General features: G+C 54.4%; 1 protein-coding gene across 1 annotated transcript in view; it reads left to right on the forward strand.

Moving 5' to 3' along the window:
* The window catches only part of Iqca1 (IQ motif containing with AAA domain 1), a 122,069-nt gene that overhangs the window by 91,954 nt on the left and 4,863 nt on the right, over positions 1–25,252 (forward strand). The window contains exons 15-17 of the mRNA XM_070020160.1: positions 2,896–3,095; positions 12,771–12,857; positions 18,633–18,810. Coding sequence (XP_069876261.1) covers positions 2,896–3,095; positions 12,771–12,857; positions 18,633–18,810 — 465 coding nt within the window. The remainder of the gene's footprint in view (positions 1–2,895; positions 3,096–12,770; positions 12,858–18,632; positions 18,811–25,252) is intronic.

Genomic DNA, 25,252 nt, shown 5'->3' on the forward strand with positions numbered 1-25,252 from the left:
GATGTGTGAGCAAGTCAGGCTGGTGACCGGTGCACGCTGAAAAGCCTTCGGTGCTTGGTTTACACTTCATGGGTTCACTCCCATGGGAGCCAGGCCAGCCTGGGAAGACTGATGGCTCAGAACCTAGGGCCGCCCTTCCCCTTTCCCATAATGCCCCAGAGGAAAATCATCTGTAAAAGGCCATTCTGTGGCCAAAAGGAATTCTTGGCTCTGGTTGTTCAGGTCACGTCAGTGGCGGTCACTGCTCAGGTGAACAAACCAGCCACTGACAGCGTCCACACCTAGTCAGGAATCACAGCCCTAGGACCAGGGCCAAGGCACATACCATAGGCACAGAGAAGCCCCTGGTCAGGCCCAGGGGATGGGAGAGGAAGAGTGGACAGGGGGCACTTCCCGAGCGAGCTAGCATCTTGTCACAAGGAGGTTGGTGTTCGTGCTCTATGTTCGCTACCAGAGTCCTGCAGGTCTTACAGACACTTCTCCAAACATCGTCAAGATGGTGGGGGATAGGAAAAAAAAAAAGAACTAAGCCCAGGGCCCAGAACTCTGGCCTCCTTGCTGTGCTACAGTCCTCTAAACATTGGAAAGGGCTCATGCTGAAATCTGGCCATGTTTCTCATCTCTTGGCCCCTGAGAACAAAAGGCAAGCATTGTAGTCCATGAGGTAGTGCAGGGTCTCCCATCAGGCCTTCCGGGGTCAGCCGGGCCAGATGCAAAGGCCTTCTCTGGACATCCTCATCCCCCTGAGCCGTGTGAGTGACCCTCTCCTCCAGGAGGTCCTCGTGTGTCTACACACCTTCCACCTGGCCTCCAGAGTCCGTCCTCCACCCCAGCCCCTGGCCTCAGCCATTCCCACCCGCTCCAGCCACAGGTACCACTGCCCCTCCCCGCTCCTGGCCTCTGTCCACTGACACCCCAACCACTCCCCCCAAAACAGGCTGATTCCTCACTTGAGGTCTGTGTGTGGCCTCTGGCTTGGAACTTGCTCCAACACCTCCTTCGCTTCCATTCTCTAGAGGCCGGCCCAGATGCCCCCATCCCAGAATCCCCCATCCAGACTTTGCCTCTCCTCGCCTCTGAGTGTCTCACAGATCTGAGCACTTCCCACTTCCCATTGCAGGCTCCCTGCTCGGGGCCTTACCCTCCGCCTAGCCAAGCAAAAGCTGAGCAGACCTGGTGCAGGAGCAGAGCCTGGGAGGAGTGTGGTTTGAAAAAAATCCCAGGCAAAATGCTAGGGAGACCCCATCACAGCCAATAAGGCTGGGTGTGGGGGTTCATGCCTGTCATCCCAACCACATGAGAAGCATAAATAGAGGATCACAGTCCAGGTCAGCCTGGGCCAAGAGTGAGTCCCTCGTTGAAAAGCAACTGTAGTAAAGTGTGCTGGAGGCTGTGCAAGCATGTGTGAGGCCCTGAGCTCAGCCCTCAGTGCCACAAAAAGAAAAAAGAGCCAAGCATATCCTGAGACTTTCCACATTTGAACCCCACCCTGGGCTGCGTGCACAGAGTCCTCAGCCAGGGCCCCACACAGGGCAGGCTTCCATACGTAGACGCTGAATGGACTGGGAGTGAATGGCATCTCCCTCCTCCCCGTGGTCCCAGTGTCTCCTTCATCTGTACCTTGTTGTACCCATCATGAAGAGAAGCAGCCCTACTGAAAGTCATTCTAAGGAGAGCTTGCTCAGGCCAGCTTCCCACATTTGTGTGGATAATGTGAACAACTGTACAGTTATGTTCTCATCTGTCACATAATGTCCTGGCTCCTCAGTTCTACCAGAAAGGAAGAAAAGGAAAACACAAACACAATTACATTAACAACTGAAAGCAAACTAACCTGGTAACAGCGGTTCTGATGAACACACTCCCCAGGACTACAGGAAAAATCACCGTGCAATTATAAATGATTGTAATACAAGCAATAGCTTGGGGCCTAATTTGAGCTCTGCTCTTTCTCTGCCATAGAGAATATGCAGCCCAAGGGGCTGGACAGTGGGGGGAGGGGGGGCCTGGGGCCAGGGCAGCCCCTTCTGAGTGGCCATAGCTAAAGCTGCTTTCTTGCAAGTGTCAGACTCCCTGCTGCTCCTGTCAGCCAGAGCCATGGCAGGAGAAGAGCCCAGGCCCTCTGCCCGAGATCCTGCTTTTCCTTTTAAGACATAGTAAGTGTAAGGAAAGAGGTTTCTAGAGGAACAAAGTCTTCTTGGCCAGCCTGTTTTCCTTGTCTCCACGCTCCTTTCAGGGTACTCAGTGCCATCCACAAGCAGAGAAACCCAAACAAATCCAGAGGAGCGGGGTGCTGGTGACACATGCCTCTGTAAGCCTTGCTACTCAGGAGGTAGAACTGTGAGGATCAAGGTTTGACGCCAGCCCAGGCAGAAAAGTCCATGAAACTCCTATTTCCAGTTAGCCACCAGAAAGCCAGATATAGAGGTGTGGCTCAATGTTAGAACTACAGCCTTGAGCAAAAGAAGCTAAGGGACAGCACCCAAGCCTTGAGCTCAAGTCCCACTACAGTCACACACACACACACACACACACACACACACACACACACACACATACATATACACATACACACATACATACATACATACATACACACACACACACACACACACACAATAGCCAGAGGCAAGCTATTACAGGAATGCCCTTTACAATTATGAGTTGAGGTAGTACAGGAGAGGTGCAGGAGGAGATGGCACCAAGACTGCAGTGACCGCAGAGCTTCCCATCAGCCCTGACACACTGTAGGTGGCACGAGCCCACGGGGCTTCCATGCATTCATTACAGCCACAGAACAGGCCTCACCGTTGAGTCACAGCCTGGGGTTCCTCAGCATAGGAGCCACTGGTTTTCTTGGCAGGACTCAAGAGCCTCAGCCTCTGCCTTTTCCAGGGTCTGCGGCTGTGCATGAGAAAGCCCCACTGGTGAAATCTCTGCTGCTGGCCGGGCCATCTGGAGTAGGGAAGAAAATGCTGGTCCATGCCATCTGCACCGAAACAGGAGCCAACCTGTTCAACCTGTCGGCAGCAAACATCGCCGGGAAGTATCCAGGGAAGACTGGCCTCCAGGTCATGTTGCACGTCGTCTTCAAGGTACACCTTCTATGTCATAGTTCCAGTTCTCCCTGTATCAAAGCACATTTTAAAAGCCAGTGGCTCACATCTATAAGTCCAGCTACTGAAGATGAAAACAGGGGATCAAGGTTCAAAGCCAGCCTGGGCAGGCAAGTCCAAGAGACTCTAATCCACTGAAAAGCTGGAAATGGAGCTGTGGCTCAAGTAGTAGAGAGCCATCCTTGAAGGAAAAAGTTCAAGTACGGCACTCGGGCCGAGTCTTTTGATATTTTGTGTAAATCCCTCCATTATTCCTTTAGCCACTCCTCTCCTTTGATTTCTTAGTGGCGGTTCTATAGATTACCACACTCACCCTTCACTAAGCACAGTACATGTAGAGTCATTATTGCACCATTTTATATAAACTCAAGAAATATGTTATGTATGAGCACCGCTTCCACATTCTCCTTCCTTTCTGTCCACATTTCCCCTGGGGTCACAGTCCTTCAACCAAAGAAGTTGCCTCGGCATTTCCTTTAGAGCAGGTGCACTGCAGCAGATTTTCTGACTTTTCACTCGTTGTTCTTAAAATGTGCTTACATTGACTCTAAAGGATAGTTTTGCTAGGTATAGATTTCCAGATAGACATTTTTCTAGCAACAATTTGAAGATGCTGTCTTTTGACCTCATGGTTTCTGATGAAAAGTTACCAAGTATTTGAATTGTTTATGTCCTGTGTGAAATGTGTCATTATTCTCTTGAGTCATTATGTTTATAAGATTATAAGTTTAAATTTTATTTTAGTTTTCATTAGTTAGACTTCCTTCCTCTCCTCTCTTTCTTTCTAAGGATCCTATTACATAGGTATCTGACTGCTTGTTATTATTCCACAAGTACCTGGTTCTGCTCTGTCAAGTTCCCTTATTAACTAGTCGCCACTAATCTTTGTTCAAATTTACCTATCCTTTCTTCCACCCTTTCCAGTGTTTAACTCCATCATGGGAGGAAGGGGTTATCTCTGCTATGTTCCTTTCTGGCTCTAGAATTTGCTTATTGTTGGGTTTTTGGTTCCTCTGCTCAAGGCTCTGTTTCTTCACTATGGCCATCTTTTCCTTTAAGTCTTTGAACTTGGTAGTTACCTTTTAGCCCATATCTGCAAGTCTGGCACCAGATCATCATCAAGTCTATTTCTATTTGGTCACTTTGATTTTCTTCTTAACCATATGTCACATTCTTCTCCTTTCTTGTTCTTCTCTGTGTATTAGACAGGGAGCCTTGAAGAAACTACTGGCTGATCCACTTGAACTTGATGAGTCATCCCTTTTGTTAATGTGAGTCTATGTTGATTTTGCCCCTAGTCCTGAAATGTGGCCTTCACTTCAGGGCTGCAACAGAAAGAAAGCTGTTTGCCCAGCCCCCATAGCCTGACGGTCACTGAGGTGTGTGCTCAGTTCTTTTAGTTGTCCAGCTACTGCTGCACTTCTCAGAATCCTTCCCTCTGAGTACCCACTACAGAGGTTAGTGGGTGATTTGATGGTGAGTTGGAATTTGAAGCCAATCAGTCTGACTTGGGGCCCACCAACTAAACACCAAGGTCTTCAGAGGAAAAGCAAAAGAAGTTCACCTACAATTGTTGATATTTAACATTTTCAAGTAACAGACAGAGGCACCAAAGTAGGAAAACATTAGCAAGCATCCAAACACCTCAGATTCTTTTTTGTTTATATAATAGATAATATAATATATAGTTATATAATAGATAACTATATAGAAAATAGGTATATAATAGACATTATAATGTAACCTAGAGAGAGACAGAAAGATAATTCACAAGTAAGATACACACACATATAATAGTGAACTCACAAGTGAGATAGAGACAGAAACAGAAATACAAATAACACACAACCTTATAGATACCATCACTAGTCTCATTCTACTGATGAGAACACCAAGGCACAAAGCACTTGAGAAACTTTCCTGAGTTTCATGTTGCTGCTGTAGACCCTCCACAGCCCAGCTGCAGAGCCCCCAAGTGCATTTCCCAGCCCCTGCCTGGCACAGGGCTGCTCTAAGTACCTCTTCTCTCACTTCCACCATGGCATGCTGGCTCCTGGTGTGAATCTAGGACAGAGCCAATGGCCTGATCATTTCCTCCTGCTCCAGGAGACGATTTGCTCCTGCTATCAAGAGCCTTTGTCTTGAAATCATCTAGTTTATTGCTGCACTTACTAAAATTATCATGAATTGACTGACATTCCGTGGGCAACAAAATGTTGGATGTCAAGTTATTAAAATGTAGAACAACACACTCACCCTCTAGGCTGCTCCGTGTCGGAGCCTGTCACACTCATCTTGTTACACTTCACCTTTGTTGTGTATACACTGATTAACAGAAGATCAGAGGTCAGTCTCTGCTGTGGGAGTCATTCAATTAAAAGCTATGTGCAGTGAGGCTCTGGTGTGATTGACAGAGCCACTATCTGCATCGCAAAGAGGTACTTGCTTTTAATTAATAAAGGAAAATGGGATGTTGTGTGGTAAGGCCAGGGCAGGAAGCCAAGTAAGTGGCCATGTTGTGCAAATCATAGTGTGCAGGTCACATGTGTAGCAAAACTGGGTCTGTGGAATTTGGGGGTTTCACCCCTAGATATTGGCATTTGTGACTCCCACAGCGCCCTAAAAACACACTGGGAAGATGAGTCACTAGTTTGATTTTGCTTCAGAATGGTAAATTCGAGCTCATTTTGTTATGGTTTTTTGTGGGGACTTCGGTGTTTTACACGTAATAACTTTAACAGGAAGTCAGATCTTTAAGAAATGTATTCATCGTGCACATTTGATGTTGTAAGTTCTCTACACGGCTGAAGCTATAAGTAGAAAAGAAAATATATATCTTGGAAATATTAAAAATATTTATTGGACCAGTTAAATATTTAGCATATGGTGGACATTGAGTGTTTTGTGGACAAATTAAGTTACGGAGCAGGGCCGTCATCCTGTGACTCACCTGGCAGAGGAGCTGAATTTCGAGGGCTCCCCAGCAGTAAGGCATGTTTTTCATTTTCATTTCTTGTTGTGCCAGAATTCTGATGAGGAACAAATTAATGTCCCCATTTTACCCATAAAAAAAGTTAAAATTCAGCCCAGTGCTGGTGGCTCATGCCTGTAATCCTAGCTACCCAGAAGGCTGAGATCTGAGGATCATGGTTCAAAAAGCCAGCCCAGGTGGGAAAGTCCATTAGACTCTTATCGCCAATAAACCACCAAGAAACCAGAAGTGGCGCTATGGCTCAAGTGGTAGAGCGCTCGCCTTGAGCTGAAGAGCTGAGGGACAGCACCCAGGCCCAGAGCTCAAGCCCCACAACCAACAAAAAAAAGAAAGAAAGTTAAAATTCAAAGTATTGAATTTGACCAAAACTGTATAACTATAGGGAAAGAGTCTGGATTTAAGGCCAGGCCTGACTCCAAAGCCGTCGCTGGGGCCTGCCCTGGAGGACAGGAGGCTCCTTCACAGGCCTTGTTGGGGCCCCTGGACCAGCATCAGTGTTGGCTGAGAACGTTCTCGAGGTCTAGCAAGGAAGTTCTCCTTCCTCCTGAGGCCCCTTCCCCAGCACCTGCTCCCCAGGCCTCTCTTCAGACCCCAAGGCTTAGAGCCTATGCAGCCATGACCAGCAGAGCCCAGAAAGGAGGCCAGGCAGAGAACCCGTGGCCTTCCACCTGGGTGCAGGGAGTTCCCCTCTCCCCGAGTGGGCCTGGGCCCCTCTCTTCCTTCTGCACAATGACCTGGCCGCCGACAGCCAGCATTCGAGAGACAGCCTGGGAGAACAAGGCTGACGTGGCTGCTCAGCCAACGCTGCTTCTTTCCTTTTCTCAAGCACAGTAGGACCTGTCACAGAGAACCCCCAAAACTTGTAGGGAGCATGACAGTAACCCACATGCCTGAACACAAAGCAGGTTCTGATGGCTCCACCATTGTGTCCTGAGCTCTAATGCCAAAAGTCAGCATTGGACGGAGTCCCTTGAGGGCCACAAAAGATCAAATCCCCAATTGACATCCTTAAATCGTTCGTATGCATTTCCTAGAATGTGAAAAGGCTCACCTGGGCGGAAATCTGTCTCATTCCATAGCTGACGGGCACGGAGCGGCCGTAGTGATTTGATGGGTCTGAAGAGCCCTCTGCTGGCCGTGCCCATGCCCTGCCACGCTACCTTTTATGAATCAATTATATTCAATTGTCCATGACCTCAAACTGTCTCTGGGCACTTGAACTAAAGCCTCTTCGTAGTAAAATGAAAATTAAGAGCACAAGGGGCATCATGTTTCCATTAGCGAACTGGCAGAATTCCTTATTGTTAATAGGTGTAGGAAAAAAATACGGGAACTCAGAAGCACTCACTAATTGAGGCAGGCGGGTAAATCTTCTCCAGCAGGATGGGCTGTGGACAGGTGGAGCCGGGTGGGGGGGGTGGGGAGCTGTGTGGATAAAACCACACAGCCCGGGCAGGTCCGTGTGCCTGGCAGCTTCCCTCACCCCCAGTCTGCAGAAATGACGGCCCTTGTCCCCAGGTGCTCTCTAAGCACTGCTGGGTTAGGTGAAGTCATGAACCCAAGCGGTCACAGTCATAACTGATGGCGCTTCTCCTAAGGCGGTCTGGAGAAGGGAATGCCGCGTTGTGTGGATGAGGCTCCGCCTGGCGATGGCCGCACTGCTACAATCCCACTGTGGACGGGGTCTGAAAGGACGGGGCCAGGTAGAAGGGGGAGAGCTGCCCTCGGTGCCAGCCTGGACACGCTGCCCCTTTCCCGTATCGACGCTGCTTCTGCACGGGCAGTACGCAAAGCCCCTCTCCCCGTCCACACCCCGCCCCACGCGTCCGCCAGCACGCCTGCGTGGCCCCCACTGCCGTCAGCCCGCCTTCCCTCTCCTCCCTCCTTTCCTCCATCCAGCCATCTCCGTCACTGCTCACTGAGGACCAGTGTCCCTCTCCCGCCCTCCCTCCCATTCCACCCACCTCCTTGCTCCCCGGACCCTCTGCCCAGAGCCTGGACTGGCCCCACAGCCCTCCTGCTCCAAGCTCACTGTCTGCCCGTCCTTCTAAAAGAACTGTCCCAGAGAGCCCCATGGCCTCTGTCCATGCAGCCCTCCGGCAGCTGGCCACCTGCCAGCTGTCCCCGCTGCCCTGGCCAAGGCCACCAATGACCTCTTGGTTATCAAACCCCCTGGCTGGTATTGCCACCGCCTCTACTGGCCCCCACCTGCATCCCTGCCTGCTTCCCTTCCAGGATGGCATGCTCGCTCTGTGAATACACACACATGCACATGCACGTGCACTTGAGTGCACACACACTTTGCTCCCCTCTCACCCTCTCAGCCCAGCCCTCCTTCTCTTCCCTTCAGAGTCCCCAGGGACACACACACACACACACACACACACACACACACACACACACACACACACACACACACCAGCCACTGTCCCCTCTCCCTCCTCCCTCCAGGAGCTCTGGTGTTCTATTCCTTTCCTCCGTGCCTCTCTCCTGGGCCTGACAGCCTTCCCCACCACTCAACATCCCTCCAGCTCCCTGGAACCCAAACTGACCCAGCCATTTCCTCCTCCATCCAGGCCCTTTTGGCGTTGCCCTCCTCAGACCCCCCCCCCCCAGGCCCCAGCATGGCAGCCCCTCCCTCACCTTGCACCTAGGTCTCATGAGTGGCCAACTAGAAGCATCCCTCACCTGCAGTCCCTGGTGTCCACTCCTGGTCCTTCTCGGTGCCTGGCCGCTCGGGCTCTGACCTCCTCCCTGGAGAAGCCTCAAGCCACCTCCCAGCCTCCAGCCTGGTCCTTTTCAACATCCAGGGCCACAAATCCACACTAGATTCCCACCTTCGGAGGCCTTTCCGATCACACCAGTAGTGCTGAGACTCTCATGAAGACTTCCTGGCTGCACACACCTCACCACACGCGGCAGCCTCTCTGACCCCTTCCGCGGGTGGCCGGGAGCCTGGCGCCACGCACGCCCCGGCCTGCACCCTGGTTCCGTTTCACATCCTCCTTCATGGCTCCTTAAGGTCGGGACGGCTGCACTCTGCGCCGGCAGCTTCGTCAGCAGGACGGAGGGAAAGTGGCCTTCACCCTGTTCTCCAAGACAAAGTGGCCAAACCCGACGGTCTTCTCCGGGAGCCCGCCCTCCCTGTGCCAGCATCCTCCATCCACTCCTCCTGTCAGCGCCTCTCTCCTCTCTGCCATGGCCATGTGTGGTCTCCCGGGCTCCTGGGGAACCTGTGGCCACAGGACAGGACATCAGGGGTCTCACGCCAGAGGACAAGATAGGGGTGGATTTCTGGTCTCCCTGCTGGTCATGGAAGGCGGGGGGGGGGGCAGGGAGACTTGGGTCGCGATGCTTTGGGCGTCGCGTTCCCCACGACAAGGCTGCAGTGTGACATCTGGGCGTCCTGTCTGGGGGTTCAGGCAGATGCTGGTCTCAGACCCTAACACTTTCCCAGAGCTTCCTGCTGCTGTGTCTCCTTGACCTCCCATGTATGAGGGGAAGAGGCGTGGCGGAGTGCGGCATGGGGTGCAGCTCGGGGTGTGGCCTGTGGCCCTCGAGGCCACGGATCCACGAGCGCTCTGCAAGATGCCTCCTTGTAGTGCATCCTCCAAGGAACCCCTTCCATATCACCCCCAAGCTCGCCAAGGGAACGACTTTCCAAGTGTGTGTGGCAGTCCACCACCCACTGTGCCCACCCGAGCAGACAGTTAATGGAACAGCACTCACAACTTCCACAAGTGCTGACAACTGAACATCGGAGCCGGGGATAAGACTACGCATCCCAGGATGGTCCCGGTTCGTGAGCCTCCTGATTTTGCAGCCCAAGTGCAGTCTGCTTTGTGCAAAGTAGAAAAGAAGATGCAACCCTCACATGCTGAGCAAGCCAATATGCAGTTCCCACCGGAGGAAATGGGATGGGCAGCGGGGAGATGCAGAGCTAGAAACCACAGGAAGCCCCCCACTGGCCAAGTGGAGGTGAAGGGGTGTGGCCACTGCTCAGCAGGCGCACACAGTACCGAACGCAAGAGATTATGATGCTGAGGAGCGGGTCAGGTGGAGTGCACCTGCAGCGCCAGCCTTTGGAAGGGTGAAGTGGAAGATTGGTTCCCTGTCTCCACACTGACACCAAAGCGTGTGTTCCCCACGGCCTGGCAGCGTGGCCCTCGGACAGAGGTGCCCGAGGCTCCCTGTCGGGTGATGCTGCTTGGGCAGAGTCCGCATCCCGTGTCACCTTCTGCGATGTCACCGCGCTAGCAGAGCGCTGGGGCCTCGGCGTGACCCGTGTGGCTCAGCCCTGCCTCCTCTGCACCCCTGCCCGCACTCTGCCTCACACCCCAGACTTCCTCAGAGAATCGTAGGGTGTTTAAGCTGGAGAGTCACTTCATAGTGGCTTTGACACATCACAGTGCAGATCTGATTAAATAAATGACCTGTGTCCTGCGATGCATGTCCCACCTTACCAGGCTGGCGCTGATCACTCACCTGACGCCGAGCTGACAGCTCCAATCTGCCAGCGGGTGTGTCGCCTTCAACTAGGAAACCACGCGACGTGGCCCCCAAGTCAGCGGGAGCCACCGCCGAGCAGCACGGGCAGCGCACGCACAGAACCGGAAGGGTGGGCAGCCCCTGCACGGGCTTTCAGCCATGACCACCACGGTCTGACCGAAGGCACCATCGTCTTTCTCTCCGGCGATCTACATCCAGGACAGAGACAATCCCTGGTCCTGGATATTGGAGAAAGAGACCACTATCATGGGACGCTGGTGCCAACAATGGACTCCTCACGGCCACGACAAAGGAAAGTCCTCACGGTGCCCAGGTGGGCAGGCCGGCAGTAGACGTGGCATCCCACAAAGGCAGAGACCAGCGTCTGGGGTCAGCAGAGGAGAGGGGTGTGGCCTTCACCAGCTCTCTGTCCCCCCCCAGCCCCGTGGGCCTCCCCCTGCTCTGGGGCCTCACTCTGCCTGCCCCCGCTCTGCCTGCCCCCCTGCTCTCTGTGAAGAGCACTGGAAAGAACCCTGGATGTGGCTGTGCCCCCACTCCAGCCTGACCCCGGCCCGGCTTCTGTGCTTCGCAGCTACGTGGTGGGGGCCATTCCTTCTCATCTTCAAGCCTCTGTGTCCCCTTGGTAACCAGGATGACAGGGTGCTGTGGGACCCCTGGAGCTGAGGAGAGGGAGGCCGGGCTGGGCACACCAGCTCTGACGTGTGCAGCACCCAACACACACGGGGCCTCGAGTTAATCTCCCCACGCCGCCCGGGCACTGGGATCAAAACTGGGGGTCCTGAACTCACCCCGGAGAGCCTGGCTGCTGCCGCTCTGCTGTTGACAGTCTTGTGTTGGGGACCGCCAATAACAGCCAGGAGTTGGGCTGGACAGGACCAAGTTCAGTCAGTAACTACTGAGTCTTCTGTGTATGTGTCTGTGTAGTGTGTGTGTCTGTATGTATGTGGCATGTGTGTCTGTGTATCTGTGGTTTGAACTCAAGGCCTCATGCTTTTCTAGGTTGGTGTTCTACCGCTTGAGCCACACCCCCGCCCTGATTTTCATCAGCCTACTTTGGAATTCCCATAGTTGCTGGTCACAGGCATGCCACCCTTTCCAGCCTCACTCTGTGGAGATGGAGTCTCATGGACTTTGGAGACTGGCTGGCCTGACACGGTGATCCTCCCAAGCCCAGCCTCCCACCCAGCTTGGATGACCCCATTGAGCCTAGCTAGGAGTTGAGAACTTTTCTTCCTGGACTGGCCTCAAACCCCCATCCTCCAATTCTCAGCCTCCAAGTAGCTAGGATTTGAGGCGGGAGTCATGGACACCTGCTCCACGTTTGCCTTGGAATGTACATAATCTGCTTCCCAGCCCTGCCTTGCCTGTAAATAATGCTAGGGAAACAGACACAGCTGCCATCTCTGCTCCCTGGGTTTTCCATCGCTCACGGAATGACTCTTTGGTTTTAAGCCATGCCTGCTGCCTTAATGACGCTTTAAGAAACACACACATAGGAATTCATAATGCTGCGTTCGCTGTGGCTGAAACCGCTTTGATCTGCCCCAGTTTCACACAAAGTACAAACTGTTGCAAAAAATACCTGAACTTCACCATCGTGGGGCCTTTGAAGAGATTGTTAGGTGGGTAGCAATTATCCGGGGGCCACGTTAAGTCTCGTCCCAACTCTGCCACAAAGCCCGGCTCCACAAAGGCCCAGTGGAGGAGAGATGAATAAATGGCATGGCAGGGGCCTGCACTAAAACCAGTTTTCTCATGATAAGCAAACCTGAATAAGCCTGCAAACGGCAAGTAGACTGTGATTAAAACTGTGGCCCAGTTCCCATCACTGGGCAGAACACAGCTGGTTTATCTCAAACCAGACTACAGCGCAGCTCACAGTCCTGGGGCAGAAATGTGCATCCGTCAGAGAAGGCCCATGGGTGGGGGGAGGACCTGCGGAGGGGGGAGGGGGGCTCTGTGCCCTTGCCCTGCACCAGGGCGGTTCTGAGCAGCAAAGCCTGTGTCTGCTCACAGCCAGCAGTACGGGCCCAGCCCTGAAGCCCTGCCATCCCCGGGCCGTCCCAGGACGCCCAGTGACAGGTGGAGCAAACGTCCGCTCAGGGGGAATGTCGTTCACCTGGCAGGGCTGCTCTCTCCTCTCCTCCCTGCAGGTGGCTCAACAGCTTCAGCCCTCCGTGGTGTGGATCGAAGACACAGAGAAAACATTCTACAAAAAAGTCCCCAACGCGGAAAAGATGGTGAGGATCCCTCCATCCTCTCACTTCTCCTCCGGCCCTGGTCTTCCTCCCCGGGAGGGGCGGTGGTGGTGTCCAGGAACTCCCTCCACGTTTCAGGGAATCTGCCACTTCAAGAGAGACAGACGTGGGGTGGTGGGTGTCTCTACCCTCAGTGCTCGTCAGTGTTTGAAGGGATCCAGGGGTCTGGTTTATGAGCTATCATTTAGGAGAAGATGGTGGAAAATGGGGAGATGGGAGGAGGGAGCTGTTGTTTTTAACCCAAACCGATGTGTAGAGGAAAGGAACACGTTGAAGGACTCCGCTAGTTACAGCCAGTGGCACACACAGGGGTTATTATCAGGCTTTCCTATTGTTCCTAATAATAAATAGCACAACGCCTGAAATTTATGAACAAAGATCGTCAACAGCATTGCTAAGTGGCTGGCATTCAGGGGGCCCCCAGGGAGCCCAGGGCCAATTGCTTCCTTCCTCCTTTTCTCTCCTGTCGATGGCTCCCCTCCCCCGCCCTTCCCACCCACAAATCACCAGCAAATTTCCCACAAGTTAAAAAAAAAATTCAGATACACATGATTGTTATTCCACATCAATTTGCACCAAAGCAAATAGTGGTTAACTGTGAATTTCTGATTAAATTCCTAAGGATTTTAATCACTTTTGAACCTTATGTATTATACATCATTTTTAGAAGGTTAGAGATGATTTGGATAAAGAATGAAAGCTCTTTTTTTTTTTTTTCCTCTTCTCCAAATGAGCTTTGATTGCCCTGTCATTTCAGGAACTCTTTAGAAGTTTATTATTTAATCTGGGAAAGCAGCTGTTAGCTCCCCCTGCTGGACACCCGAGGAGAAAGTCCACACTAATGAAAAACACATTGCAGGAACCATTGAACCAGACCCTCCATTCTGGGCTGGGCTGAATCTGCCTGAACCCCCAGGGAGTTGGGGTCCCTGAGGGGCAGGGGCCACTCAGCCGGGTGGGGAATGGGAAGATACGGGCCTGGACCTGGGGAGCAAAGGCTTTTTTCAGGCTTGCTCTGCCTCTCAACTTAGCCAACCGTGTGTCCTTGAGCAAGTAACGTAAGCTCTCTGCGCGACCACTTCTTTAACTACTGAGTTAAAAGGTGCCAGCCAGACCAGGCTCCTTGTTCTGAGGCCTCTCTTTCTCTCTCCCTCTCAACCTCCTCTCCTAACAACCTCCTTGAGCTATAGATGGGCTGTCAAACATCACAACCGCTCTCCTGTACCATGGTCCACAGCCAATCGGCGGAAGGTACCATGTTCACTAATAGGAAACCCGGCAGGTGCTGGAGTTTTTTTTAAAGACCTGGAAGGCAGGAGTTGGTGTGAAGGCAGGAGGGGGCGCCCCACAGAGCCACGTCTCCAGAAGCCTGGCTGCGTGGCCCTCTGGTGTGGACAGACTCTTCCCTCTCACCCGGCTGCCCAGGGCCTGGCCAATTCATCCTGCAGGGGAGGAAGGCCCTGGCAGACACGGCCTTGTGGTGAATCAGACATTTTCCCGGAACACTTCCGGGTGAAGAGGTCCGTCGGCTGTCAGGTGTTTGCTGCACCGAAGAGCACGCATTGCATCCTGGGATAAGTCCCAGCACCTCCCAACCCCCAAGGAATGAAAGCACACACGGTCCTGAGCCACCAGCAGGAACCAACTCCACAGGGAGCTCAGGACGCCAGGGCTGTGGCCCAGCCCGCTCCATCCTCCTTCCCAGCCTCTCCGTCTCCTACACTTGCCTTTCTTCAGCCACCAGGCCCCTGGCAGCCACAGCAGTGGTTGTTGGTTCTCAGAGGGGGGGGGGACCATCAGACTCCGGGCACCCCCTCCACCGACCCTGCGCTGCACTGCAGGGACATCTGGAACCCAGCGTCCTTTCTTCCTCTGCACCAGCCGCTGTCCTGAACAGACCCCAGAGGCCCAGAGAGGCCTGTCCACCTGCAAAGGAGCCAGGAAGCCATGCTGGCCTGTCGCCTCCTGAGCCAGCACAAGCAGCAAGGCCAGGCTGGCCCCGGAGCAGCTTTGAGGGATTCCCAGGACTTCCCTCACAGAAACCCCATCCCCGTGGACCGGCCTCCCGGGCCCCCCCGGCCTCTGTCTGTGGTTAGGGACAGACACTCCAAGGTAAGATGCAAGAAGCTCGCCTGGCCAAAGCCATGAGGCGGTGGAGAAGGCCACGGACCCCAACGTGGAGACTGGCAGGAGGCCACGGGCCCCTCGGCGCTTGGAGACTGTCGGGAGACTCCCGGAGTGCAGGGACCGAGCCTGAGCCTCGCGCTGCTGCAGGCAGGAGGCGGAGAGCAGTGCCCGTGTCCGGACGGCGCCCAGCGGGCGGGCGAGGGAGGCACGGTGTGCTGGCTCCCAGGGGACGTCCAGCGGTGCCACTCAGGGCAGAGACCCTTCCCTGGCCCCACCTGGCAGGAAGACTCGGAACTGACCCTTCTTGCCCCTCTGATGTCCCCCTCCTTCAAGTACCTGTGGGGACCTTTTAGAGCCAAAGGTGCATGGCTCTCCCTCCCTCCCCCTCCCACTTACTCCTGCCCACTCCACGCCACTCCAACAGCTCTAGAGAAGCCTGAATGCTTCTGGAACTCCAGACAAGTCCAGGGGTGGGAGTGGCCCACCCTGCCACCTCTGCAGACGCAGCCCTGTGCTGGCTGGTGGAGCCTGGACGGTGCCCTGCCCCCGGGTAGGGGAGCAGACTGCAGCCAGGCAGCTACCGTGTCGGAGGCCCAGGCGGGCAGAACGAGGCCCGGCAGCCGCCCCTGCCTCTCTGCACAGTTTCCCCTGGTTACTTCCAGCCGGGGCTCCCCGGGCGTCACCACAGCGCCCCAGGGAAGCAAGCGCCGGCTTTGTTGGGGGCTGTGGAGCTGACCGCAGCCACGCAAGCTGAAATCGTCGCACAGAGGCCAGCCACAGATCTGATCTGAAATGCCTGCGCTCCTGGAGCAGAGGGGGAGGGGGCCACAGAGGGGGGGAGTATGGGGAGGGCACGCAGGTCTCCCCCACAGAGGTGGGGGGGAGTATGGGGAGGGCACGCAGGTCTCCCGCCGAGGACAGCTCTGACCACAGCCACGGCGGCAGGCAGCCCAGATGCAGACGCGCTCATTTCCAACGCTGCTAATGGGGCCGCACCTCACCCACAGTGACAGTGCCCTTCCCCACGCAACCCAGGATCAACATTTGTCATCCAAATAGGCTAATTAATTTCAGGGGTCCCTGCCATTCCAGGATATGCAAGTAGTAATGTTGCCTCCTGCCTAAGGAGTTGTACCACCATCACCATAGCAACTGGGCTGCAGAAGAGAGGCTCAGACCTGGCAGACGAGCCCCCGCCCCCAGGAAGTCTGTCTCCGACCTGCAGGATCCTCAGAGGGGCCTGCTTCCCTGAGACCCCGGGGAACCGACAGGCACACCCACAGGCCCCACCGCTCCCAGGCCACTCGCTGGACGAACTGCTCTCACCATTCACCCTGGACATAAAAGTGCAAGACTTCACAGAAAAAATAAGTATATTTCATTTTCAGCCAAGCTGTGTGTGTACATACATACACACATTATGGAGAAATCTGAAAGCTCTCAATAAATGGAAAGACATTTTTGCATTCGTGGTTTGAAAGGTTTAATAACCGCTGACAGTCATCTCCAACTGGCAGACCCAATGCCATCTCCATTTCTAATACCCCACTTGCAGAAATTGATACCCTGACCCTAAAGTTCCTATGGAAATTCAAAGGCCACAAGCAAAACAATCTTCGAAAGAAACACGGCATTGGAAGAAAGTCTCCTCCATCTCCACCCATTTTCTTCCCAGCCAACTTATAACAAGGTTGCAATGATGCTGACCATAGTACCCTGACACAAGGAGGAGACACAAGTCAATGACACAGAACTGAGTCCAGGAGTAAGCCTGCCCTTCTGAGGGCAACTGACTCAAGAAAGGTGCCAAGCCAACAAAAGGTGGAAATGATCATTTCACAGGCATCTGCAAAAGAACAAAAAAGACCCCTACCTCACACTGTATAGAAAAAATTAACTCACGGTGCATCTACCCCGACAAGCCGTAAACCTTTGTGTGGGCGTGAATCTTTGTGATCTTGAATGAGGCCATGATTTCTTAGGTGTGACACCAAAAACCACGAACCACAAAAAGAACATGTACGCCTCATCCAAATGAAAGGTGCTTTTACTGCAAAAATGCCATCCACGAGATAAAATGCAGCAGCCAACGCTGAAACCGGTGCGGCTGCCCGGTGGAGACGGGGCCAGCGGAGATGGGGCCGGCAGAGATGGGGCCGGCAGAGATGGGGCCAGCAGAGATGGACAGGAAATTCCAGGCGACTGCCCAGGTGTGCAGAAGTGGAGGCGAGGCCTTCACTGAAGCAGGTGACCCTTCGGCACGCACGTGGCGCCAAAGGAAGACAGCAAGATGGCTCTCTCCAGAAAAGAGACACGCTCCTCGCTGTCCTGCCGCATTGGGCTCAGCACAGCCGCGAGGCCCCTGTTGGTCGGACCTCGGATCCCCCCCTGCTCAGGTCTCCTGCCTCTCCCCCTCCCTGCACCTCTCTGGTGCTCCCGCCACCTGCCAACTCTCTCTCTACCCTGGGGTCTTTGCACTTGCTGTCATCTGCCGGAATTCTCCCCACTCACATCTCTGCTCGAATGCCACCTGAGCACGCTTGTTCTGGGTGGTTTGGGGAGCTGGTGGTGGAAAGGTGAGGCGGTCAGCGATAAGGAGGGAGTCCGCCTCAGGAAGGGCAAACTGTTGGGATCACAAGAGCAAGGAATGAAGACCAGTGGGCTTGAGGAGAATCAGTAACTCAATAGGCATTGATTGGGCACCATCTGAATACCAGAAACACCGGCCCAGCCTCTTTTCTGATCTTGTCCTTCAATTCCCTTATTTCTGAGTCTCCTCTCTTCCCCTTCCCTCTGCCCAAGGGGCCAGAGCACATCTCTCTTTCAAGGCACAAAGAGCTAAACAAAAGAAAATGGAAACTAACAAGGATGTGCCACGCCAATTCACAGGATGGAGCAGATCTGTACATACCAGGTCCTGGTCATGGGACTTCTATCTAAACTGCAACAACTCAGTATTAAAAAGACAACCCAATTTTATTAATGGACCGAGGATCTAAATGCATACTTTCTTCAAGAAAGCCATTCCTAGGGGGTAGTAAGCTCAGGGAATTATATCAAATATCAGCCAACCGGCCAAATGGGAGCAAAGATCACCAGGACAATGCTGGGTATCTGACCCTCACCCCCACATTCTCTCCACGTTTCCCCTGTCTGTATCGGGCAGGCTTCATTAGAGCCAGGCCCGTGACAACATGGCCAGCTGAGTCCCCCTGGGGTGAATGGACTGGTGGGAAGCGGCCCCTTCCCTCCTCGTGACAGAAGTGGCAGAACTATTCCCAAGCACTGGGAAGGATGGGTTTCAGGACCATGAGACCAGGTGTTTTGGACCCCGGGTCCTCATGGTTCTGCCTTCAGCAAAGGGAATCCTCAGGCCTTCCACGCGGAGACTAGCCTGGGGTTCCTTCTGAGCTCCCTCGGGTGATTCCTCCCTTCTCCTATGGCAGCGCCAAACACCAGAGACAGAGATCAGGAAATGCCGATGATTACAACCCCCCCCCCCCCCGCTAGGAAGTGCATCCGAGCCTGGGAGTGCACTCACCACATGTGTTCCAGGTCTGAGCGCGTTTCCTTTCGTTTCCAGTTCTTTCTCCTCCATGGGGGCTAATGTTCCCCCTCTCTTCCTCTCAGAATGAACCCAAACGCCTGAAGAAGCAGCTCCCCAAATTCCTGAAGCTCCTGAGGCCCGACGACAGGATCCTCATTGTGGGGACAACGCAGCGCCCTTTCGACGCCGAACTCCAATCGTTCTGCAAGGTTTACCAGAAAATTATTCTGATCCCCAGGCCAGACTACGCTTCCAGATACGGCAAGTGTCCTGGGGCCCTCCTGGGGCGGCGGGCGCGGGGAGGGGCAGCCTGGGCCAGACATGAGCATTTCTGGGGTAACCACCCCAGAAATGTGAAGGGAAATATTGGCTCTGTTGACACATTTTCTTTGCCCAAGATGAAAGAGAACTGGGCGGGGTTAGCACATTGGGCCCGTGGAGGGCGCTGGGGAGCCAGGCTCTGCACCCGGGCGCGCTGCTGGCTTCTGGATGGGGTCTCATGCTTTTTCCTCAAGCTGCTCTCAGACCATGCCTCCCACACAGCTGAGATTACAGACACACAGACGTCCACTACTACAACAAGTGGTCCAATGTGACAAGATCCTGCTAACTCGTTTGCCCAAGGTGGCTGCAAATACCATCTCCCTGTCTCCGCTTCCCACTGGGGTTACAGGCATGAGTCACTGTGGCAGTCCTGACAGTTCTTTTGACACCTAGATGAGGATCACTCATTTTGTGCCATAGGCAGTAGTGAAGCACCTTGACAGAGGGTGCTTGGACGGCGATAGAGCACAGTGATAGAGGACAGAGGGTGCTTGGACAGCGATGGAGCACAGTGACAGATGACAGAGGGTGCTTGGATAGCGATGGAGCACAGTGACAGATGACAGATGGTGCTTGGACAGCGATGGAGCACAGTGACAGATGAGAGAGGGTGCTTGGACAGCGATGGAGCACAGTGACAGATGACAGAAGGTGCTTGGACAGCGATGGAGCACAGTGACAGATGACAGAGGGTGCTTGGACAGCGATAGAGCACAGTGATAGATGATGGAGCGTGCTTGGACAGCGATGGAGCACAGTGATAGATGATGGAGGGTGCTTGGACAGCGATGGAGCACAGTGATAGATGATGGAGGGTGCTTGGACAGCGATGGAGCACAGTGACAGATGACAGAGGGTGCTTGGACAGTGATGGAGCACAGTGACAGATGACGGAGGGTGCTTGGACAGTGATGGAGCACAGTGATAGATGACGGAGGGTGCTTGGACAGCGATGGAGCACAGTGATAGATGACAGAGGGTGCTTGGACAGCGATGGAGCACAGTGACAGATGACAGAAGGTGCTTGGACAGCGATGGAGCACAGTGATAGATGATGGAGGGTGCTTGGACGGTGATGGAGCACAGTGATAGAGGACAGAGGGTGCTTGGACAGTGATGGAGCACAGTGATAGATGATAGAGGGTGCTTGGACAGCGATGGAGCACAGTGACAGATGATAGAGGGTGCTTGGACAGAGATAGAGCACAGTGATAGAGGACAGAGGGTGCTTGGACAGCAATTGAACACAGTGATAGAGGACAGAGGGTGCTTGCACAGCGATGGAGCACAGTGATAGATGATAGAGGGTGCTTGGACAGCGATGGAGCACAGTGATAGATGATGGAGGGTGCTTGGACAGCGATGGAGCACAGTGACAGATGACAGAGGGTGCTTGGACAGCGATGGAGCACAGTGACAGATGATAGAGGGTGCTTGGACAGCGATAGAGCACAGTGATAGAGGACAGAGTGTGCTTGGACAGCGATGGAGCACAGTGATAGATGACAGAAAGTGCTTGGACAGCAATGGAGCACAGTGACAGATGATAGAGGGTGCTTGGACAGCGATAGAGCCAGTGATAGAGGACGGAGGGTGCTTGGACAGCGATGGAGCACAGTGATAGATGACAGGGTGCTTGGACAGAGATAGAGAATGGTAATAGTGCACTATTTGGTGCACTATTTTTCTTCACCAGGCTGACCTGAGCCCCATGTTCTCAGCTCTGAAACAGGAAGTGGGGAGACCATGTAACTCTCTACTCCCGTCTGCTCCACAGGGCTGTTGTGGCCCTCTGACACAACTGTGTTCAGAATTCCCAGCTCCAGCTCCACACTGGCCCCCAGGAGGATACAAGAGTTGGCAACATGAGGGAGGTGAAGGAAGCAGAAGGTGGTGTGGTCGCCTTGAGAAGTGAATGACAGGGCGATGAATGGCTGCTGACCACATCTGTGTTACTTGTGGCCTCACTGCTCTCTCTGGCGGAGCAGAGGGTGGAGGAGCTGAGCCAGAGCATAGTCCTTGAAGAGTCACATGGTGTGGATGTCAGCTGGGGCTGCAGTCTCCTGAGGCCTGACAGGGCAGGGCATGGAGGGAGCTCACACGGGTGTCCATGGGGGAAGCAGAGCGTGGCTATGGACTGCTCAGCCCACACGTACCACACAGCGCTGCACCATGGCAGCGGGGCTCTGAGAGGAAGCGCCTCCTGTGCACACAGAAGCCTCGAGTTTCAGGCTGAAAAGATTCTTGTGACCCAGCCACACAGCGTCACCGTCACCCCTCCCTGAGGTCAAGGGGAAGACACAGGGTCAGCCATCTTCAAAGACAGCTGAGGCCACCGCGTGGGAATGCCACGAGTGTGGGTCCTGCAGGACCCTTGCAGGCCCACACTGGTGGTGGTAGTGATGGGGGGTTGGGTGTGGCGGAGGTGGGGAGACATGGCAGCCGCTTGGAGATGGCGGTAGAGGTGGTGTGGCGGCGGGGGCAGTGTGGGGGGCAGCGTGGGGGTGACAGTGTGGACACAGGCAGCAGTGGTGGAGACTGCCCGTGGGGGTGATGAGAGGAACAGTGGTGGTTCCGTGGCAGTCATGGTTATTACTGCTGGTGGCAATGCAAACCACTAGGTCAGTCTTGGATTCTAGTGATCTTTCAACCACAATGGCACCACCCACACCAAAGGGATACATGTTCTTGCGTTCCTCATCAGTGTTACTCGGATAGAGAACAGCCCTCCACCCCCCCACAAACTGCATGCCACCAGCTTATCACCAGCTCTGCCTGCGATGTGTGCCTACTCCATCCTGATCAACTGTGCTCTTGGCTTGGGAAATGAGTGCCCTACAGTAAGCACGGAGGCTTTGGGTCCCATTATGTCCATCTATCTAGAGCCTGACCACAGTGTGGCCTGACCACACAGCCCACCCTAGGCTCTGTGCAGTCATCCAGTGAAGGAAGGAGGTTTGGAGCATGTCATAGGTGATCTTAGGAATGAGACCTACAAGAGCCAATACTTGTGCTGCCTAAGTCACAGTGGCCATGAGAGCCAGACCACTGCTCCCAGCTCCGAGGGGCCAATGATGGTGAACTAGGATGACAACAAAGCAATGGGGGGGGCGTGACAAGATGGTACAGGGATGGGGGCAGTGGGGGGAGCTGCAGGGAGGCAGCAGCGGCTGGCAGGGCCGCTGCCTCTCACTGAGGATGCCGGTTCCCTGGCCCTGGCAGACGTTCCCATGCTCATTCTCATGCACCATTCTCGCTCTCCCTCTCCCTCCCCCCCCCATTCTTTTTTACTGCACATCTTTTAAGTGACTTTTATGAAGTGAGGTAAGATGTTATTAATTTGAAGAGGCTAGAGTATTACTCTTGACTCTGGGCTGAGAGGTTTCTCTTCTTTGATGGAACTTTCAGCCCTTTCGAGATGAAGCAATTGACGTGGGCTATTTTGTTCTCTTGATAAATGCCGGACACTTTAAAGACTCAAGTTGTATGACAGATTCCTTCCTGGGCCTCTGTCCTGTGTCACATCATCCTGGGAGAGGAAGGAGAGAGCAGCCCTGTTCCTGTGGGCAGCTGAGAAACTGGCAGGCGTCACCTCTCATCAGCCGAAGGCCCTGTCCCCTAAGCTGCATGCTCCAGACATTTTTTTTCGGGGGGGGGGGGGTACTGGTGTTGATTTGTCCAAGCCGCCATTCTTGCTGACATGGTAAATGCTATCCAGCCTTCCTGCAGTCACCTTGACGCTTTCTTAGCCACAGGGGCTGGGCATCTATCTTAAAGAAGGACCACTCCTGCCTGGTGCTGATCAGAAGCAGTCTATTCCGGCCCATCACTGAGCGGGTAGTAGATCCACGGCTCTGCCAGCAGCAGAGGTCTGGAGGTGTGTCTACACGTCCATGATCCCACTCATCACACACTTCCCGGCTGGGCGGGGGAGTGACCGCTGAGGCCAGAGCCCCAGCCCGGGCACCCTCCTTACCCCACCCGCCTTACCCCACCTGACTCCTGCCCTCCTCCCTCCTGGCCTCCCAGTCAAGCAAAGAAAATCCCACACACGCACACATGCACACACATATACACACACATGAGCACACGCATGCACACGCACACATGCACGCACACACATGCACACGCGCACATGAGCACACACACGCCCGCACGCGCGCACACGCACGCCAGGCGGGCTGGTGCCCTGTCTGCTGCCCGGCCTCCTCCCCGCGGTCCTGACGCCCTCTGCTGGCCTCTCCTGGAGGCTGTCCAGCAGTCACCCAAGGGCCCAGAACCGTCTGGAACTGGAGGCTGCCGAGGGTCAGCATGACCCAGATCGGACTACTCACCTCTCCCCCAGGGCATAGCGAACGCGAGCCCATGTCGCCGGAGCTCCGGCCGGGGTTCGGGGCCCGGGGCGACCGAGAAGCCGAGGCGAGGGCAGGAAAGAGAACGGGGAGCCGTGGAGCACACGGGGCCTCCCCATCCGAGGGAGCCTCGCGGCCGGGGCACGCGTGTCCGGGCAGCATCTCCCCGCGCGAAGGCTGGCCACAGAACGGAGGTGTGTGTGTGTGCACACGAGTCCGAGCAAAAAAGGCGAGCTCTGCGCATGCTCAGAGTGCACAGCGCTCAGCGCTGCACAGAGCATGCCCAGGAGGCAGCCTGGAAAGTGTCCCACGCATGCTCGAGGATGCACAGCGCTCACTCTGTGTGGCGCATGCTCAGAGCGCACAGCGCCCAGAGCCGCACCACACCTGCGCAGGACACGCGGCGCTCAGTGATGCATAGACGTAGACTTTGGTGCTGCACTACGCACACACGCTCGGGCGGCCCAGCGCTCAGCACAGTGCACATTCAGGCTGTGCAGAGCACGTTCAGGCTGTGCAGAGCGCCACGCGGTCAGGATGCAGAGCCTGGTGTGGAACTGCGCATGCTCAGGGTGCTTGGCTCGTTGTTCACATGATGCTGCAGGACCTCCACTACAGACATGCTGGCCTTCCGCAAAGCTCAGGTTCTCAGTTAAATGTAGCACGTGCCCCTCTTCCCCTTCCTTTTTGGTCTGAGAAGGTTGCCATAACTGTCATCTTGCTTTTTTGGACATGGTTGGATTTTCACAAAATGAAGTCCACTCCCAGCCACATGGGCAGCCCACTGGTTCCAGCCCCCCCCCAGGTCTCTGTCCCTCCGAGCCTCCCACCCGAGCCTCACTGTACCCCAGACCCCAGCCAACTTTCCCACAGCACTACCCAAGGGTCAGAAGACCCTGGGGGTGGGGCGAGACTGGGGGATGGAGGAGCTCTGGAAAGCCACAGGTGCAATTCTTGTAAAAGCTGATGAGCACAGTTCATCCACCAGAAGGGGAAGCCAGCCCGGTGCCCCTGCCCTCTCAGGTGACCTTGGGCAAGCAGCCACACCCTCCCTGCTCGCTCTCACTGCACGTCCACCGAAGGAACCAATTAGTTCTAGGCTTTAAGGAATCTTGACCCAAGCTCTGCATTGACACCCAGCATCATGTACGTAAATGGTGGATGCTACACCATCACCTACACCAGTGATTATCTTCCTGTATTCCAGGACTGAGACTTGTGGCAGGTGGCAGAAAGTCTGGGCAGGGAACTTCAAGGTTGTGGTCATTACAACCTAGTAGTGAAGCAGGAGAGAGGGTCTCTGGGCAGCAGTGAACCCGTCAGGGATCTATCTCAAGCCCCATTGGGAAACCCATCCATGTGCAGCAGGACCAAAGTTGCTCTAAATCCTCACCATAGTGTCCAGGGGACCCAGCTTGGGGTGCCTCATATTGTCTCTCTCCCTCTCACTCTGGCTTGCTTGCTCGCTTGTTCGCTTGTTTGCTTGCTCTCTGCATGTTCCTTTTCAGCTGCCAGGTCTCCTCTCAGACTTGTGAGTCCTTTCTGTCGATGTTACAAGTTGGACAGAAGTCATCCCACTCTGCAAGTGATGGTGCTCTTTGATTGCTGTTGCTTTTTGCTGTTTTTACTAGGGTTTCTAGTTTCTAGTTTCTAACTCCATATTGACATAATAATCCTCCTTACCTGCTACAATCTGTCATTCAAACATGCTTAGAAATGTTTTCAGCTTATTTTGTGCTCATGTTTTAATTAGTGTAGGAAGCTGCCAGGTGTGATGACCAATAACAGTGACTAGAATAGTAGCAGTACAGAGAAGGACACACCCCCACAGGAGAGGAGACACACCCATAATAGGACTCACACCAACCACAGGAGGACACACCCACCACAGGACACACCCACTGCGGGAGGGAGGACACACCCACATAGGGTACGCCTACCACAGGAGGACATGCGCACAGGAGGGCACATCTACTACAGGAGGACACACTTACCACTGAAGGACCACAGGACACACCCACCACACG

Source organism: Dipodomys merriami, unplaced genomic scaffold (assembly GCF_024711535.1).
Source record: "Dipodomys merriami isolate MVZ:Mamm:240054 unplaced genomic scaffold, mDipMer1.0.p SCAF_1, whole genome shotgun sequence".
In the NCBI taxonomy this organism is placed as follows: Eukaryota; Metazoa; Chordata; class Mammalia; order Rodentia; family Heteromyidae; genus Dipodomys; species Dipodomys merriami.